The sequence below is a fragment of the Mus pahari genome, chromosome 18 (genome assembly GCF_900095145.1).
Source record: "Mus pahari chromosome 18, PAHARI_EIJ_v1.1, whole genome shotgun sequence".
Lineage (NCBI taxonomy): Eukaryota > Metazoa > Chordata > Mammalia > Rodentia > Muridae > Mus > Mus pahari.
This window is the reverse complement of record NC_034607.1, coordinates 35,019,903-35,040,510: the sequence shown is the minus strand read 5'-3', so window position 1 is coordinate 35,040,510 and position 20,608 is coordinate 35,019,903. Positions and strand designations below refer to the sequence as shown.

At 40.1% G+C, this 20,608-nt stretch overlaps 1 protein-coding gene across 1 annotated transcript in view; it reads right to left on the bottom strand.

Annotated features, from left to right (window-relative positions):
* Positions 1-20,608, bottom strand: part of L3mbtl4 (L3MBTL histone methyl-lysine binding protein 4) — a 424,085-nt gene that overhangs the window by 266,518 nt on the left and 136,959 nt on the right. Inside the window, exon 10 of the mRNA XM_021218018.2 lies at positions 1,913-1,998. Within this exon, the coding sequence (XP_021073677.1) occupies positions 1,913-1,998 (86 nt within the window). The remainder of the gene's footprint in view (positions 1-1,912; positions 1,999-20,608) is intronic.

Here is a 20,608-nt window from a genome sequence, read left to right as displayed (position 1 = left end):
GTAGATCAATGGAATAGAATTGAAGATCCAGAAATGAATCCACACACCTATGGTTTGAAAGGTTCTTAACTACAGTCTCTCTATTCATTTAGATTGTTTTCTGAAATCAATATAAAATAAGATTGTCTATTCTTTTTGCTGCCCATTTAAACTATGTGTCTTAAGGCAGTCCATTTATTTAGAAAATCACTCAAAAAGATAAACACAGTGTTTTCTAAGTTTAAACTTTAAATACTCTTAGACAGGGGCTGCTTAAAATTTCAAGTTAAGAACTCTCTTAAAATCTAACCACGATATAATTTAAACCCATTTAAGTTCTTCTTTCACCAGCTCACCTATGACTTTAGATTTGAGTTTTAAAATATTTGGGACCCAAAGTCCATAATGATAAGAATACAAGCAATAAAGGAAACAGGCTAGGGAAACCACTGGGTGAGTTGGGTGTCCAAAGAAATGTAGTGGCCAAAATTGAGACTACTCCGATGGTTTTTATAGGTTAGCTGAAGGCTTCCCATCAAAAGCCATTTCACATCAAAAGAGTTCAGCTGACTTTATAGGGACATGAAATCATACTGAATTCCTCAAGTCTAGAGGTGGTAACAGTAACACAAAACTCTATTAATGTGTGAGTTATAAATAGTTAAGCCATCCTCCAGTATCTGGTAAGCTGCAGCACAGCTTTTATGTGAGTGTGTTTTCTTTTGAAAGCATTATTACACCTCCTAAATGGGCAGTGTCTGAGAAGTTTCCTTTTCTTTCCTAGATTGGTATTCTCCACAAGGAAGTTAATTGTTCCTCACTGTAGACACCAAATGTACACATTTGAGCTGAATCCGAGATTACCCATGACGGGGCCTAGAAGGTTTTACATCTAACTATTCCTATCATCTTAATCATTCTCTAGGAAAATCAAATAAAGATCTGGAAAAAGACGAGAGAGAGAGAGAGAGAGAGAGAGAGAGAGAGAGAGAGAGAGAGAGGAGCTACCAGACATTTGGCATGTTTGCTATGGAAGCTTTGACGTCTTGAAACTCCTATAACCTAGGGCCCCTGACTTCTTTCCTCTGTGTACCTACATCCAGCCATTAAACCCTCTCTTAGAGAAAATAAAACAGTGTTTTGTTTCGAATCTTATCTAGTCACCAGAATGATTTAAGGTAGGCTTTTAATACCGGCACTTGGGAGGTAGAGACAGATGGGTCACTGTGAATTCAAGGGCATCTTGGTCTACATAGTGAGTTCTAGGACAGTCAGGGATACACAAAAGTACCCTGTCTTGGGGAGAAAAAGGTAAGTTGAGTCAGGAAGAGAAAAATCAGAATTTGGAAAGAATTGTTTTTTTTTTTTAAATCACCAATTTAGAACAGATATATTTCTAAACCGTATCACTTCTCTATGTAAAATGACTCACAAATTAATTTCTACCTAGTTAAACTCTGAGTAAGCATGGGTAAATCTGAACCATGAACATGAGTATTCTCATAACGGCTAGAACAAATACTGCCCTCAGATAGATAAATCTATGCTCACCGGACTCCATCCACTGTCTCACCTACTTGATTATGTTACCATCATTATCCAAGGAGTCCCTGAACAAAAGACAGAGAAAATCCAGAGTTCTCAACTCAGTGGGCCCAGAAATAGGCTTCAAGTTCTTCACCTGCAGTGGCTGATGGGACGCTTCAGGTTAGCACCTCTGTGTCCTTCTTTGTGATTCCCAATAAGGAATTGTTCTCTATGTGCAGGAATGGAGGACGACAGCCCGTAAGTACAATGGTGCAGCATTGTGCAAACGTGAAGCAAATTGGTTATGAAATCAGCACCTGGATTTAAGACCTAGAGATAGGCAGAGCATCAGCAGCCCGGCTCACCTGCTGCATGAAGGTGACAGTTGGGCACCACAGGAACTCACCGTGCTAAAGGCCTTGGCGGGTACTGCCTTCGCTTGAGAGGTTCGCAGGTAGTCTATCCAGGAAAACTTATCCGGATCAGGATAACCTGAGGAAACACATGTGAGCACGTGTACACGTGTACATACACACACACACACACACACACACACACACACACAAACACAAGTCAGAGGATTCCTCACAGATTCCCCCATGTACTATGAACAACAGTCACCTGAAGACTCACTCTGTGTCACCGGAAGTTTACATTCTCTTGCTTCCGTCTCAGACTCAGCTGTTCAGATTCTCTTAAGCTAACATCTGAGAGGACCAAAGCCCATGTGCACAAGCACTCACTGAACGCTTCATGCATTCCGCTCACCAAGGACAGGTGGTTTTGCCAGGACTTGGTAGACTGAAGTGGCAGCCAGGACTCTGATTCCCAAAGTTAGGCCCCTTAAGACTTGGACAAAACCAGAATTGTCCATCTGACCTGTGCCATGAAGCTGAAGAAAGGGTCTAAGACTCTTGCCAATCCTTCCATTGAAGCTATACCTGGTTGAGGTCTATTCTTGTTACTAAAGCTGTGTAGCTTCAGTGTTGTAAAATAGCTATACTTACCATTGCATTTTATTTATTTATTTATTTTTTGTTCTGGGTTTCTGAAACCAGCTCATACTACATAACCCTAGTGGCCATCTCGTCTCCACCTCCTGAGGGCAGGGACTACGGGAACAGGGCACATATGGGAAGCAGCCTACCACCAATTTTAGAAGTATACATAATAGATGTTTAAATACGCATCACACATTTAAATGCACATGTTTGACACTTTCCAATACAACAACCTACTTTCTTTTGGCCAAGTATGTTGGTACTTTTGACGTAACTGTTCTTTAATTATTAAGTGCCCTTGTCAGAGTTGTATTTGTGTTGTGCTATTCTCTTCTTCATTTGCAGTAGTAATTAATTAATTACATTTATTTATCCGTGTTCTCTCTCCTCCTCTCATTTCACTAATCTTACTGTCATCCAATTAGTTTTATCTTAAAGTTGTTTTAATGACCAGAATTGCAAAATGTTTATTTTTCTTTTCTTAATGAAGGAAAGTATTTTATATTATGAATCTATCATTGTTGCCCCTGAATACAGTATTTGAAAAAAATCTATACAGCTGTGTGAATGAGTGCTCTTGTATTTCTACTTACAAAAATTACAGCTAGCTAAATCATTGTCTAAATGTCTAAGAGGTATTTCGGGTGGTTTGTGCTTAAATATTTAAAATACCAAGTATGAAAACAGAATAGGAAGGTAGAGTTGATAGAAGGGGGAAAGGTGAAACAGTGGGGAGGAGGGCTTTAATTGTGGATTGGAAGAATCATATAGAAAGAGGGAGGGAGGGAGGAGGGATGAAAAATTCTAAAGATGCCTAAGAAAGACATAGGAAATCATATTGTTTTATATTTATCTGAAATTACACACAAACGCAATACACTTAAACATGCTAAGCACACATATACACACAGGGGCACACACACAAAACACTATTGTTGATAATGCTTACCCCAAGAGCCATCAACAATCTAACAAAACCCTAATTACAGGTGTGAGAAATCATGTCACTAATCATTGGAGTCTCAGAGACTCCCAAAAACAGTGCAGGCTCCCACCTTTGTGCATTGTGGTGTCCCCCACCCCCACCCCCAGAAGGTGAAGGTAAGTCCCTATAGCTGAAGACACCAAGTTCTTCAGACAGAGAACTCAAATATGAGATTTCTTTCTGGTGTAATCAGAAGCCAACAAAACCTCAACATGTGTGGGTTGAAAAGCTTACAATTAATATGCAATAATACAGTCTGGCAAGTTATTCAGAAATCTCTTCTTTTTCCTAACCATAGGATGATTTTGAAGAAAGTAAGAGAAGGGGGAAATGATGTAATTATATTTTAATCTTAAAAGGTAAAAGAAAAGTTTAAAAGCCCTATGATTGTATACTAAAGCCTCCATGAACTTTCCTGTCATTTCCCAATATTGCTGCTCATTTTCTTCATTTTTAAACATCTTTATACACATTATAGGAAGCGAAATTTAGAAGATGTAAGTCAAGCAGGTACCTGAACACTGTTTGCAGCCTCTGTACCGTCAGATCTAGATCCAGACAAGACTGTTCTGGACCCTGTCTCCTCAAAAGCACCCACCATCACATCCTTCTGTTCAGGACTCTCCTCAACAGAAAGCCCACACTCCCTTCCAAGCAAAGACTGGTATTGTATCGTTGCCTCCGTGTTCCGCCATACATAAACATCACCACACAGCTGGAGCCCATGTGTAGCAAATACATGGTACACTATGGTACTTTGTGAGTACCTGGAGGATACATAAAATTTATCTCCTGGTAGGTTGACATTTAATATTTTGATGCTCAGGAGTGACAAATAGGTGAGCTCAGAGGATGTTGGAGCATACATCCCTACCATTCTGAGCAGAACTCCAGGATAAAGGTCTTTTCTGTTCCTGCTGCTTGTCTTAGAAGCACCATGGGAATGGGATGGCATTATTTCATCACACTGCCTAGTGGTTCAAGCAGAATGAATCCTGGATAATACTAATGATAGCCACCCTGTTGGTACTGGTAATGCCAGACGAATAAGGGAAATGTACCACTTGCATGTTTTTCCCTACAAGAAAGGCTCAATACATGGGTAAGATCAGATTCAGACTCCTGATAAGTGGATCCTTGATGATTTTTTTCTGCAGAAACCTAAGCAGATGTGTATTTTAATCCTGTAATATTGATCTGAACATACTGGAATCAAAAGGCACCATCACAAGTCCCTATAGCGCTAACTAACTTCCTGGCCTTGGCGACCTTCCCATGGAGACGTATGATGATAACCAACACTCTACCTGCAGACATTGAAAGACTCAGAAATCATGGAGTGCTGGTCACTCTACACGTGACGGGCAGCTGTTCCATTTAATAACCAGAAGTAAAAGGGATCTTCCAACCAGGATAGAGGAAATACAGACCCTAAACATGTACATTGAATAAACTAAGTATCACGTTAACATGAACCAGTCACCCAAGTGGCTTGAATCATGGATAATGCCAAGGGAAAGCTGCCCACAAGATTGCACGAGTAAACGGAGCACTCCATGCTCAGCTTCATACAAGAACGCCATGCTTTGTTCTTCTGAGGAAGAAAGAGATGCCTGACACTTTATGTGACTCATCCAAAGGGAAACAAGTCAAAGAGAGATCTACGCTGGAGCTCCTGTCTCCTGACCTGCTGTGCCAAGGCTTACCTCCGTAAGATCCCCCACACTGACCCTGTTCACAAGAAAATACTGAGAAAGCAAGGGGGTTGGGTCCAGTAGCAGCTAAGCGCTGGATGGTTTGCCTTAGTAGCCTAAGAGTATGGATTACCCAAAATGCCTAGCAGACAACACTCATTCATCATTCTGTTTTGGATTTTGAGGAGAACTAAGGGATGCCTGATGCTCATCTCAGCATGCACGCCTCTGGCAGGAAAGCTGTTCCAAACAGAAAACCCAGGCCTCCTACAGGAAAGTCATTCCAAACAGAAAGTGCTCCCATAGAAGTCTCTATATGTGAGGGAATGGGGAAATGGGGGAGGGGAAGACATTCATTGACCATAGGTCACGTGGTCACTAAGGATCCCATGCCAACCCTATATGACCTCAAGCTAGCCTGTGATTTTTGGAAGCCTTAATCCCCATAAAGCCTCAGATAATGAATCTGAAAAAAAGAATCGGTTTTCAGATTTGCTTTGTTCAACAAACACTAGAACAAAGCTCTTGTATTAGAGTGCCAATAATGCCAGAAGCCTCCAATGCATATTTAGCTCCACACAATTAAAGAAGAGGGGCGAAAACCTTCAGGCAAAGTAACTAAATAAACCTAGTCACAAGCTGTCAGATCTGTTACCTGGTCACCCATCGTTCTTTGATCTATCCTTTGGAGAATTGTGCCACTGGCTTTTGTCAAAGCAGATTTTGTTAATTTTTTTTTCTGGTGTGATGTTGTTATTATTTGTTTGCTTTTTAAGATAGTGTCTCATTACATAGCTCAGGCTAGCCACAGATTTCCAGCTATCCTCATGTCTTCTGAGTGCTGAGATTAGGGGGATGGGCTGCCTTATCCGGGTCAGAGAGCTCATGCTACAACTGTTTTCTGTTCAAACTAGAGCTGAGTTGAAATTCCTGCAGAAAAAAAAAATTAAGTAAAGAAATGAACGCAACGCCGCTTCTAGCAAAATCACCAACTAATGAGTCTGTGTGGCTTTTGCTAGCACCATCCATGACCTCGCCCACTGTCCACTTTTTATGAATTTTAACCATTCAGGACAGGTAACCAGGATCCTTGCTCTCACCCTCCTAAATTTTGAGTTAAAATCTGTAGTCATTCTTTGTTTCCCCCTCTCATTAACTACATAATATTCCACTCAGAGTTCTCCTATGACTGACCTGACTATTCTCTTGTATCGTTACTGTATTGTTCCTTGGTAAAGCCCCAGGCCCCAGCTATTCTTCACACTTAAGCTGCACCCAGTTGATAATTTTTTAGTTAATTCATTAATACCCTGACTACCCATGACAGTGAACTACCCATTTAGGATCTAGCTTATTACTACAAATACAATAATTCTTTGAGTCAAAAATAATTATTATACTTTGGAAACCCAATAAGACATTTCTTTTTAGCATAAATTTTTCTATTGTAATTTAGCTCTACAGGGAAGTCACGATACAATTACTGACTACCAGCAATATTTCACATATTCTACAAATGTCTAAACTATCTTAGATATCCAGCCAATAGGTGGTTTTGGAGATATTGAGAAAGCACTGCTGTCATTCCTGGAGAGTCAATCTTAAGGTCTGCCTTGGCTTCAAAGATTATGTTCATTGTCTTAGGAAATGAGTTCTACCAAACATTCATTCACAAGCTTCAATGGAAACTCACAGTATTTAAATGCAGAAATCAACACTTATCCTTACTGTGTTCCCCCTCTAAATACAGTCAAATATTAATAAAGACATTTAAATTTTTTAGTACAGATTCATTTTTCTAACTGTGTGAGTACATGAGAGGGCGGGGCTGCATAGATGCTGCCACATGTGAACAGAGGCTAAAGGACAGCGTGTGGCTATCAATTCTCTTAGGATAGAACTCAGGTCAGCGGGCTTGATGACAGGGTCCTTTCCCTGTCGAGCTAGCTAAATGGCCCCCAATAAAGGTATTTTTCCAAAGAGTGTTTAACAACAGAGAAAGGGTCTAATTAATTGCAAAGAATGAACACCACAAAGCCCAATGATAGGAAAGGGGGTGCGCGGGTGTTCTTGAGTATGGGTCTCAAAATAAGAAAGCAAAATAAGTATGACACAGAGTGCCAAGGATTTGAGATGTTTTCTTCTGGGAAGAAACAGCAATTTCTGGACTCACTGCAGTTAGCTACTGTCCTCTGGCTGGACGGTAACTAACAGGGGTGAGGTCCAAGGACAGCTCAAGGTCAAAGCAAGAAGTCACTTCTTCTGAGGTCAACCACTAAATCCTCCCAGCCACTATGTGCAGCTTGGGTTATTCCCAAGGAACTGGAGAAGTCTTAGCCCCATCACAACTGTAAAAAAAGAAAGAAAAAAAAAAAAACCCACGACTAATTGGAATCAGCATGATTGTGCTGGGGGAAAAGGTAAAGGTGCTTAAAGTGCAAAAACAACACTAAGATCTTGATATGGTTTAATGCACTAATTAGTTCACAGTAACTAAGAAAAGGGGACTAGCAAAAGTGCTTTTACCTGGAAGGAATAACTGACTGGGAGGGAAAATTAGAAGGCAACAAATATAGCAAGTTTTGCAGGTGGAGCACTATAAATATAATGTTCTTTATGCAAAATAATAAATAAAGCACAACTAACACAATAATATAAAGACACAGTGAAAATAGATTAAAAGCCAATGGGTTATGGCAACAAAAAAATTCTGGAAGTGTGAAAGGCAAGCCAGTGAATGAAAATGGATCCAACAGGACTATGAAAGCCCAGACATAAATCCGTTAAAGAGAATGCCAATAAGGAATAAGGGATTATGAGAATACAGGAACCACTACAGACACATCTGCAAGCAGCACCATGGGGCCAAAAGCATATGGCTGCTTCAAGTTCTGACACACACTGTTAGACTTATGTATACATTCAAGTGCTCTGATTTTCCTGCATCCTGATTAACAGTTTCTAAATAAGTGATGGTCAAGATGACAACCAAGAATGGTCATCACATATCCACCGCTTGTCAACAGGACATCTTCTCATGTTATGCTTAATCTCCATATGAAAACAGTAATACACCAAGTCGTAATCTTACCTAACGTGGTATAACTATCCCACCATGCTTTTCCATAATGGAGTCTCTACTGAGCTCTAATCTGGCCTATCGTTGCCAACTGAATTCTCCCACAGCCTTTGTTATAGACTCATTACTGTCTCTAAAGATCTTGCAAACAGCAGCTACAATCTCCCTGCCCTCCTAACTCCTTAGTAATATTCTAACGCTACAACTACACTATACTATACTATACTACACTACACTACACTACACTACACCCATCCCATGTCAAACTCTTGTTCTCCAGAACTTAAAGATAACAATGATAACCTGTCACAAGCTACTTAGCACTTCGTAATTCTCCCTACAAAGCATTCTTCCTTTTTCTGGACAGGCATTAGCTCTTTGATCAACCACTTTGTTCTTTATAATCATCACAGATTCATTTAACAAACGAACCCCCATCTCTGTCTGCCATCAGCCTTAATGTCAACAAAAACAGCCTGCTCCTCCACATAACGCACATAACAGATTACAGTGCCCTATTCAAAGGAGGGCCCATGACTTCTTGATAGTACAAAGCGGAAAGTTAAAGAGCCAACAGTGAAGTGGTCAGGGAAGGAGAAAGCAGCTCACACACACCAGAGGATGCATGGTACTTGAATATCACCGCTTAGCAAGCATCACACAGATCTGTCTAATCATTATCAGCGAATGCTAGAAACTAGTGAGTGAGTATAGATTTGGTCAGAGATAGAATATTTGTAGAATCTTGGAGTAATTCCCTGACAGATATGGATTCATTCCACCAGGGATGAGGTAATTGTACAGTGGAGGAACTTGGATCGCTCCCCTTCAGTCCTGTGACCAGGCTACCACTAACAGGAAGAGACAGTTTGCCATGTACACACCTGTCAGGATGCAGTGAGAACAAACATGGCCATCGGCATGGCTTCTGGAATGTCTGATGTCCTATAGAAATCTCAAGGACTCATCTAATCATGAAGAAGCATGTACCAAAATTGGGTGGAGGAGTACCCTCCCACTTCAAAGTTCCCAAAAACGTTAAGTGCATAATCAGTGGAGTAAAGAACATTTGCCTTAGTGAAGGGTGCACAGGAGACAGGAATGTAATGTGTGCTCTTGGGTCATCTGCATGTTTTTCCACTAATTTGTTATCCTATGAAGGATATTATTTATGATAGAAAGCAAAACTTTGGCAGTTTAATCACTTAGTTTAACAGGGAGGTCTTTTTTTTCCTGGTCCCACACTACTTTAAATAATCAAAATGTCTATGACTTAAACAATCTTAAAAGGCCATCAGGGAGCTCTTCGAGGATGTTCAGCATCACTTCTTGCCTCCTCTCCTCCTCCCTACAACCAGACCCTGTAGGCAAGTGTTTTAGTCCTGGAGTGCTTCATTCTATGCATGCAGGGGCTTTTAGCATTTCACCACTACTTCCTTCCACCCAATAGTACTTTGTATGGCATCAGATTTCTCATGTCCATTGGAGACCGATTTAGACACTGTTTCTCTTGTGAAGTTCTCACTCCATGTTCCTAGTGTTGCTCTGGAATTTGTCCTTCTGCTGTACTCAGATGTCTGAATGTAGGACTTTATGTAGCTTGTTGAAAGAGGAGGGCAAAAAAAGTTCTTGAAGTGCCCTGAAAACTCAGCTTGGAGATCACCAGCAGACAAAGGCAGCTTTCCTCATCTCTCTGGACCACATGTCTCCACCAAAGAAGATAAAAATCAGTCCAAATGTCTCAAAGTCGCCTGGAAAACAGGGAATGGTGGGAAAGTATCTGCCACACTGGGAAACTGAGAAAAAAAATGAGACCGGAAAATCAGATTCCACTTCACACCCATTAGGTCAGATAGACAGACAGACTAGTGTCAGTCAAGGTGACGAGAAGTAGGAATTGCCATGCTCAAAACAATGAGAATAAGGTAGAGCTGTGCAGAGCGGCAGGTGGGTCCTCGATAATGCGGACACAGCGCTACAGAATTATTAAACCTCCAACCCCAGCTACAACACCATGAGGACCACAAGCACACGCTCAAACAAAACCAAATAGTCATAGCATATATGAAGATTTATACTCATACTGTGAAATTAATGAAATACATGAGTATTTATACTCGTAGTATATACTCACAATATACCCTAAGTAGAAATAACCCGAATCCTTGCTAAATAAATAAACAGGCCCATAAATTTTGTTTTATCCATTTAATGATATATGCTAGATGAGGTAATGATGCAAGTGGATTTAACAAAGACACTATGCTCAAGGAGTGCAGCCACTTACAAAGGCAACATTGTTTTGCTTGCAGAAAAATATGTGGGACAGGTACATCTGTAAAACCTCAAAGTAAATTAGTGGTTGTCATGAATGTAGAAAGATGGAGGATTACAGAATAATAGGTAACTACTGGGAATTCCTTTCTGGGCTATGGAAAGTGTTGTCAGAATGAATGTGGTAATCATTACACAACTCTGTAAATATGGCAAAAATATTGGCGAGGTACACTTTACATGGGTGACTTCTACAGTCGGTGGGTTTCACTTCGATCAAGCGGCTCAAGAAATAGTAGGCTCGTCTTTTAGAACAAGGTCCCCAGTGCGCTCCGTTCTGTCACTGAGACGACCCTGAGAACAAGTGTACTGAGCACAGCTTGAGGGGACATGCCGTAAGCACGCCAAAGTGAGCAGCGGCGTGTGCAGAGGCTCTCCAGTCTCTGCTGTGCCTCCAGGAGACCAGCCACACTGCCAGGCTCATGCACCCTGACAGTCTCCATGGCTGGGAGGGTTTCCTGCCAACTTGCCTATTTCGTGAGGGAGAACTAGAGAACACAGGCTCTTCTCATTAACTACAGAACAGCCTGCCACATAGGCTGTTGAAGGAAGTCTCTTCATGCTCTTCAATCTGATGAACATGGCACACTGGGTGATAGAGGCAATGTAAATTCCTATACATATATGTCTTTATAAATGGCAGTTCCCTTCCAGATACCAGAAATAAGGAAGAAAAGTAAAGCTTCCATCTATGATGTCTTCATCAAGAGACTTAATTTTAAGTTTAGTTTGATTTTTTATAACTAGCATCCAAAGTAACAGGTTTCTTAATGTTACTTTTATATGTACTGAGGTTTGGTTAATACTAACCAACTCCTCTTCTCCATGCCCCTGCCCCCTTCCTATGCTCCCTTGCTCCCGCTCCAACTTTCATTGCCCATGTGTTCCATGACCCTTCTCTTCCTCCTTCCTTACAGCCCCATACCTTCGCCCCGCCCCCCACCGGCCTCTACCCACACTACAAAATTAATTTTAGCTTTCCAGAGAGAGTTCACTGATATATCATCAAACACTGCAGTTAGCTTTACTTAATCCCATTTATCTGGAGCTGATTCCTAACTGAACACTACCTGACCCATGGATGCTCTCTCCACAGGTCTTTGTGAGACATGATTGCCCTGATGGAGAGAGCCGTTAATTCTTCAAATAGTTAGGAAGGTTTTCTAAAAGTCTGTTACCTACTTATAATTTCAACTAATGCCTCAGCCAAAGGTTGTCCCAAGGAAATGAAAGTGTCTTGTTTTTAGTCTTCTGTGCAATAGCAATGTAAATGATAGCTTAACATGTGAACCTGTATCCGTGAAATGATGTTGTGTTTTACTGCTGAATGTTTACAAATGGTCTTCTCTGTCTCCCTTCCATTCTTCATGGTTATCTAGAACCCATGATAATCTCCCTAAACACCTGGGGAAATGACTCAGATCAACTTGTGCTATTCTGCTGTCAAAAGCTTTAATTGTCCCTGGAAGTGCATAAGCTTTGGCAAATAAAGAAAATATACTTTTTCTGACAAAAAAATGTAATTGAAGCTATAAAATCTTATGACCTATAAACATGAACATATTTATGCCTAAACATGTTGAAAATCCATAAACATATGTAATGTTCAAAAGATAAATTTGTTTTCTGTAAAATAATTCTCACCAATAAAGTTTGGAACTAATTGCTACCAGAAACAAATGAGTCAAATGGATAATGTGTAATTTTATTTCTATTGTATTATGCTTAAACATGAAACATGTGTACGCATAAAGACTCTAATCCAAATCTTACATAATTTACATAATGCAAACCATTTTTGTTTTGAAATATCCTTACTTTTCCATCTATTCTGAGAGGCCACCTTGGTGGGTTTTGCATCCTCGATTCAGGGTCATTTGCTTTCATGGTTACAGATTGTCCCCTGCTTATCTGGCTTTCAGATTTGTGGAGAAGGATGTGAGGTTATTTTGATATTCCTGCTTTGTATGCAAGTTGTCATTTTTCTTTTATTATTAAATGGTGTGTGTGTGTGTGTGTGTGTGTGTGTGTGTGTGTGTGTGCACGCGCTGCTCTTTGTATTTTTTTCAAATCTTGACGGTGATAGTGTTCTGAAGAATTTCTATCTTGTCACATGGAGTTGGGGCTGTAAATGCCTCTGGTGTCTGGAAGTCTAACTCATTCCCTAGGGTAGGAGAATTTTCTGCTATAATTTCATTAAATGGTTTGTCTATTCCTTTGACTTTATCTCTCTCAGATTCTATCTTCTACCCCATAGACACCATGTTTGGCCTCTGAAATGTATTCACAGTATTCATAGAAATCTTGGTGGCACTCCCTAAGATTTCCTTATAGATTTCTGATTATATTCTTGTTCAGCTTTGGCCTCCATCTTGAGTTTGTCCTTCAAGGTCAGTTTTGGCGATGGGTTCCTCTCTGACTGACGACTGTTTTTAACCCAGCAACTCTCTTTGGCTCTTCCTCAATGCTTCAGATTTCTTGCTGAGTTTGTCTTCCATATTTTGCACTTTCTCATGTAACTTGCTATTTTTGTCTCCCTGGAGATGGTCTTCTCAAGGTTTTGGATAGATTACCTTAGTCCATGCATCTGTGGTTTAGACTTCTCTGTGGTTGTTAATCTGAATTCTTTCTCACATATTTCTTCTGTCTCTGTGATTCTGCATTCTGTTGCAGGGGAGCTGGGGAGTTGAGGATGGGTCACTGTAAGTAATTATGTTGTTGATGTTCTTTTATCTCTAGATCAATTAGAATGATTTGCTTTTGGATATAACTTACCCTTCTTCCAACTCTATTTCTCTGTCTTGTTTTCTGTTAATCCTCCTAGAGGGAAGTCTGCACCAAGTCCAGCTGTGGAGACTGGACAGTCTTATTACTGGTTCCTGGTTTGGGTCCTAGAGATGATCCTGTCTTGACACAGTGAAATCAGGACGGCCTGTGAAGCACATGTTGAATTCCAGAATGTCTCAAGGAAGTTAAATCCCCAGAACACAATAATCTTCATGAAGAAGTTGGGGCTAAAGTCATATTTCTAGTCCTGCAGTGAATTTTGTAAGAACTGGAGTCAAAACTTGGAAGGTTATGTTCACCTGTGCAATAATGGAACAAATGTTACTGGCTAACTACTGATTAGATTTAAGGCCCATTCTACAGAAGAAATTCATAGCCCATCTATAAATATGATCAAGAACTCTTTGTTGGGGAGTTCACAGGCCACAGAAGTGAATCTAAGATTATTTTGCTAGATGAACAACACGGTATCGAACTGACCTCTAAATTTATGTATCTATTCCCATCTATTAATGCAGCTCTCAGGCCTCATCAGAGAATCCTTTTTATGTTGTAGAAGATAGAAGTTTCAACAATAAATGAGATGTTTATATCACACACCCATCTCCAAAATATCTGGGAGCATTAAGGAAAAGCAAGTAGACATTCAGAACCAAGGGTAGGGAAGAGTAAGGTAGAATGTTGTCTTATAAGCACCAAGGTACTTATAAATCACTGCAGCTGCAGCTGTCTGCCATGCCAATATTCCAGCATGGGGTAGGGGAGTTCATGGATCTTCAAACCTAGCTGTGGATACATGTAGTTGGTGGCTGCTGATTGAGGAAGAGTCAGTTTTGTTTAGGGGATTATTCATTGGTTCAGTTTTAATTAGTCTGTGGTGGGTCATCCATGTTACAGTGAATGGCCAAATCCACATGTGGACAGGGATAGCAAAATTCAATTCAGTTTGCTATCAAAAAAAGAAAGAATGAGAGGGAAAAAAAATGCACAGTTAGGAAGGGGTGGCTAGGTGGAGGATAGTTCTAGGGGAAGATGGAGAGAAAGGATGGGGATAATTCCAATCAATATTCATCCTAAGAATGTGTGAAATTCTAAAATAATTAATAAAATACTATACAAACAGCTGAAAGAGTCGGATGCAGGTATTTGCACCCAACCAGAAGGCAGAAGCTGGTGACTCCTGTGGTTGTATCAGGGAAAAGCTGGAAGAAGCTGAGAAAGAGGCCAACCCTGTAGGAGGACCAGCAGTCTCAATTAACCTGGACCTCTGAGATCTCTCAGACACTGAACCACCAACCAGGCAGCATACACCAGCTGATATGAGCCTCCCAACACATAGACAGCAGAGGACGGCTGGGTCTGAGTTCAGTAAGAGAAGATACACCCAACCCTCAAGAGGCTCCAGGGAATGGGAAGGTGGGATGTGGTAGGGGAAGAGGGGTAGGGGCATTCTCATGGAGACAGGGGGAGGACATATGGGATGGGGAACAGTCAGAGGGTGGACCGGGAGGGGAATAAAAAAAAAGATTAAATAATTTTTAAAAATCAATTAAAAAATAATAATGTATACACAATGATTACTTCTAGTAAGATTTATCCTGGGAATACAAGATTGGTATAGTATGAGAATCTGTGAATATGCTCATATCAAATTAATATAGTAGAAGACTGTCTTTTTTATTTTAAAAAACAGTTATACAATTTGCAAAACCCAACAGAGTCTATCATATTTAACTGTAAAAGACTAAAATATTTTTCCATAAAATTGAGGGGGGAGGGTAGTTCCAGTGGTTTACTACAAGGAATAAATTAGACAAGAAATAAAAGTCATTGAGAACACTCAGGAATGAATGAAAGTACCTCCATCTGCATATGATATAATTTCACAGACAGAAAGCATAAGGAATGCCCCAGGAGAATAGTAGAGTATTTCAGAATATCTTCAGGATAGAATATCAATACAAAGAAACAAACTATATTTTAATACTAACAATAAACAAGCAAAAACTACAATCAATAACAATTACATTTATAACACCATAAAAAAGAATAGGCTTCAGAGATAAGACAAGAAAACAACAGGCCATATGGATATGCCTAAAAGCTTTTCAATCAACTATCAGCCCACTGAATCTAACAACACAATAAAAGAATGGAATAAAATAAAAATCAGGTAGATTACCCCCAAAGAATACAATTGTGATTTATCATAGGAAAATCCATCAATGGAATGGTTACAAGAAAGGACAAAGGAGAGCACTATAAATCCCTTTCCAGAGATGCAGAAGACATTGATTAGGTAAAGTCAATATGGGGAAGGCAGCTCGTTTTGTTTTAGATGGGAAAGGAGTGGTTTACTGTAGGAGATGGGGTGCGTACGCGTTCAGTGGATATTTATGAAAAGCTCTCAGATAGAAGGGAAACACTCTTGATCCAAGAAGAAATCTGATTTAAACTTAAAGTCACATTACTATATCAACAGTAAGATGCTTGACTCTTGTTCATAAGGAACATATCGAGCAAGGTCCATTTCTAGTATGACACTGCAGACACAGGATGAACAACTGGGCAAGAAAGACCAGCAAAAGGCAACCGAGCTGTAAATGAAGAAGTAAAGGCACCTCTTATGACAGACAACATGACTGCATGTCTGAAAACCCATGGAAATGTTCAAGGACACAAATTACACATGGATTGAATAAACCAATTCAATAAATTGGCAAGGTAGAGCATGAACACACAAGGTTAGATATATTTTCCACTTCCAAGGTAAGTTAAGAAACTAGTCCATCTATAATAGCACCTAAAAAATATTAACTATCCAAGAAAAAATTTAATCAAAGGGAACTTTTTAAAAAGTTGTTAACTAAAAACTAGAAAGCATTGAAGACAATAATTAAAGACAGCCTAAATAAATTGAAAACATCTCCAAAGAAAACTATACATTTAATTCAACCCTGTCAAAATGACAACAGTTATTTCTCTTGCAAAATCAAAACCTCAAATTCATAGAGCATTAAAATTTCCCAGTGAAGAAAACAGTCTTGAAAATTATGAGTAAATTTGAAGAACTCACAATTTCAACTTATGAACTGGATTGCAAAGTGCTCTCGGCACATGAATAGAAATACTGTCTATATTCTTTTTGAATTTGTTTTTGGCACTAGAATATTACATATTGTATTTGCATTTGCTTCATGTGATAGAAACCGTGACTTCAGAAATAAACCCAACCTTCTATGGTAAATTTAGTCTCAAAAAATGCTACATGGAAGATTCAAAGGAGAAAGAGTGGACTCTTCAGAAACAGTGCTTGGAAACTGCATAACAGATTCAAAAGAATGAATAGAAGCCCTGTCTTGGGTCATGTGCTACAGTTCATTAAACAGGAACCAATGACTTCCATCCACAGGTAATATTTTTACCTGATATTTAACAATAGACTATCTGACTTGAAAATAAAATTAAGAACCACAAAAAAAGACTAGATAATATAAACATGATGTATTGGAGGATACAGTGGTTTGAGAGTGAGCCCACCCTCCTCTAATGTTGTTAAAGTCACAGTACCCAGAGCAGCACCATAGAAAGCACCCAGTTGGGAAGGATGAGTGGCAGTTCTGTTAGTCACTGGGGCCATAAGAGGCTTTGCAGGGAAGCAGCTGAGTTCCTGCTAGTGGGCTGTTTGCAAAGAACAAGGCCTGACCTGCCTTTCTGCGATCTGCCCTTGTCCTGGCTACACCATTTGTTTCTCCTTATGGCCCAACCACTGGCCTCTGCTGCCCATCACCTGTCATAGCATGACGCAACCTCCCACAGGAGTGAACTGACTTAGATGCTGGACAGGTAAGCCTCCAGAACTGCACAGACACATTTTTTTCTTTATAAAATTATCTTCCTCAAATATTCCATTATAGAAATGTAAAGTCAATGCAGAGGACGACATGAAGACTGAAAATATGAGCTGGAAAGACGACTTAGCAGTTAAGAGCACTTGCCACTTTCCTAGAGCCCTGGAGTTTGGTTCTTGGCATCCACTTCAGGTGGGCTCCTCCCACCTGTAAATTCAGGTCTGGGAAATGAGACATCCTTTTCTGGACTTGGAATGTATCTGCAAGCATGTGACATACTCACACAGACACACAAATACACACTTAAATTTAAAAAAAAAAGAATCCTTTAAAAATAACATGAAATGAAGCATATAATGCAAAATATAACATTTGCAAAGCACCTGTCTGGCTTCTATCACAATATACAATCACCCACTCAGAAGATACAAAGTTTTAGACAACAAATAATATAATATTTGAATGTTGAAAACTTTAAAGAGGCAGTTTAAAGTGGATGAAGGATTTGAATAGACATTTCCAAGAAAATACACTAATGGCAGAAAAGCACTTGAGCATGCCCAGTGGCAGTAGTTCTTTAAAAACAAACAGACAAACAAACAAACAAAAGCACAAACCCAAAATAAACCACAATAAGTTTCTACGTTGTACCCAGCAGGACAATGTTTCAGAAAAGGAAGGAAAAGGAAATTGATTAAATGTGGCCACACTGGGAAGAAAGACTAACACATGTAGGGAACACCCCAAGTGCATCTTTGGGTCCTGAAGTGAGATCCAAGTTTACACAAGAGTCAAGGGCAGGCACACTTAAGTCGCCAATGCGTGGTCCCAGTCACCTCTGACCAAGCAGTCTTTGGGTCTCAGTCTTTCTTCTGCACAGTGGGATGACATGCTGTTAGAACAGTATGAAATCGCTTTCTGAGAGATGACATCTGCTCTGGCTGGCACCTTATACTTCTCTCAGTATGAGATTATTTTAACCATAGAAGAATAATACAGAAAAAGGATGCCCAGAATATGGGGGAGGGGGAGAGATCCCATTTCTTGCAGGAAGGTAAAATGGCACAGACTCTTCAGAAAAATTTCTCAGACAGTATAAAACAGAATTACCATGTGTGACCCGGTAATTCTAGCTGCTAGATATACAAATATAATAAAAGGATTGAAAACACACGTACAATCAGAAGACTAAATGTGAAAGCTTCCTCATCATTATCCTGAAGCAAGAGGTACAATGTAACCAAACATCCAGCATCCGAGAGGCACACAAACACACTGTGTTAGCACGCTCAACCAGAAAGACCTGCTGCTGATTACTCTTGAGACATGGTTGCCACTATGGTGAGCTAGTGTGTTTTGCAAGGTCAATTATTACTGTAGCTTGCAATAGTACACATCTGGGTAAGGCCTGTGATGACTTTTCTTCATGCAGGGTACACAAAGAATCTACCAACTTTAGCATGAAGTTTCCAGGCAACCTCCACTGATTTCCCAAGTGGTGATATCAACATCCATTCCCCACCAGCAGTGAATAAGTACAGCAAAGTTTTTAACAGGACTCTGAGAGTTCCAGGGACAAAAGCAAGAACTGGCAACTTCAATCCTTCCAGACAACAGCAAAATCAGTGAACTAAAGAGATAAACTAGCTTTGCCTGTGTTATCTGCCTGTTTGTGGTGTCTTCAGCAACAACCTATTTCAGTACAATTGTCCTGGATGGCTGGCAGCACTGCTTGCAGCTATGGCACATGGTATCTGGGACACTTTTGGACAACAACTCAAAAGGAAGTAACCCATTTGTGACACTGGGGTTTTATCAGTACTTATGCCATCTACTTAGGATACCCTCTTCCCCATTATGTGATGGCTTCATTTAAATTGCTTTTGTGTGTGTATGTGTTTTATAAAGCTTCTTCATTAGTGTTTTTCATGGCTTTTGGTCTTAGTTATCTCTCTCTTCATAGTCCACCCTCTGCCTTCCCACTCCTTACTTTTTATTTCTCCTCTTCTAATTTCCTTTCTATACACCAATTACACTGTATTTTATTTCCTCTTCCATGGAAAAATCCTCCCTCCAGTTCCTTATTGGCTACCTAACCTCTGCTCCAAGGGGACATCACATGATCTAAACCTTGAACGCTAACACCCACATATGAGAGAAGAAAACAAGAATGTTTGTCTTTCTTGGCCTGGGTTACCTCAGTCAGGGTGCTTATTGCTAGCTCTGTGAAATATTGTACATTTCATAATTTTATTTTTCTTAGCATCTGAAAACTGTGTAAACGGACCACATGTCCATGACCCATTCATCAATCGATGGACACCTTGGCTAGTTTCAATTTCAGGCTATTATGAGCAGAGAAGCAAGGTACACAGATGACCAACTATTTCTGTAGTGCAATGTAGAGTCCTTTTGGGTGTACATCCAAGAATGAGGCAGTTGGATCTGGCTAGTACTCAAATGGAAGCCCCGTGTCTACTGAATAGCATTCATAGTGCTGGAAGGTACTACTCATGGTACGAAGGAAGAAGAACAATCATCAATCACACCCAGCTATGAACCCTGCGAGCGATACTAATGACCTGCGCTCGATATGCTCACAGGCATGGCTATTGGGAGAGTAACAAACCAGTTTTTAATTGAATAAAAGCTCCTCCCATGAGATAGAACCCATACTTTATACTGGTAATGAGGCCTAGAACCCGAGGCAAGACAGGTCATAGGCTTAGGGCAACATTTACTACTATTCTATAAAGGGAAACAGCTATAAAATGACATATTGCGATACCCACAGATCAATACATTGTTCAATCTCATCCTGGAAATTTCCTTCTGTAGTTGGTGGTATTTACCCCAGAGGCCCCCAACTGGCCAACACACAGAGTGAGACACTTTGAAGCACTTTCCTCTTAGTGGGATGTCTTTATCTCCCTTGGAGAGTAAAAGGATCGGAAGAGCCAAAGGTGTTTGTTGACTCCAAGCAAACAGCACTTTCCAGATGTAGCAAGGCAAGTATGAGCTCACAGAGACTGTGACAACATGGACAAGACCTGGACAAGCTCAAGTCACACAAAATCCCCAGCTATAAGGAGAGAAGTAGACACCAAGTCCTATCCTTAGGCAAGAAGCGAGGCACTGTTGGTAGTTTCTAGGAGAAGAAAATCAGTTTTCTTCAATAGAAACAATGGATGTGTCAAAATACTCTAGCACAGGCCCCAGACCCAGAAGATAAGCAACACAAATTGAACTCTAAGAGTTTCAGTGTGTGTGTGTGTGTGTGTGTGTGTGTGTGTGTGTGTGTTTTAAGATAGAGAAGTTGGATGGATAGTGGGAGGGTGGAAATAATTAAAACCACACTGAAGCCTATTTCA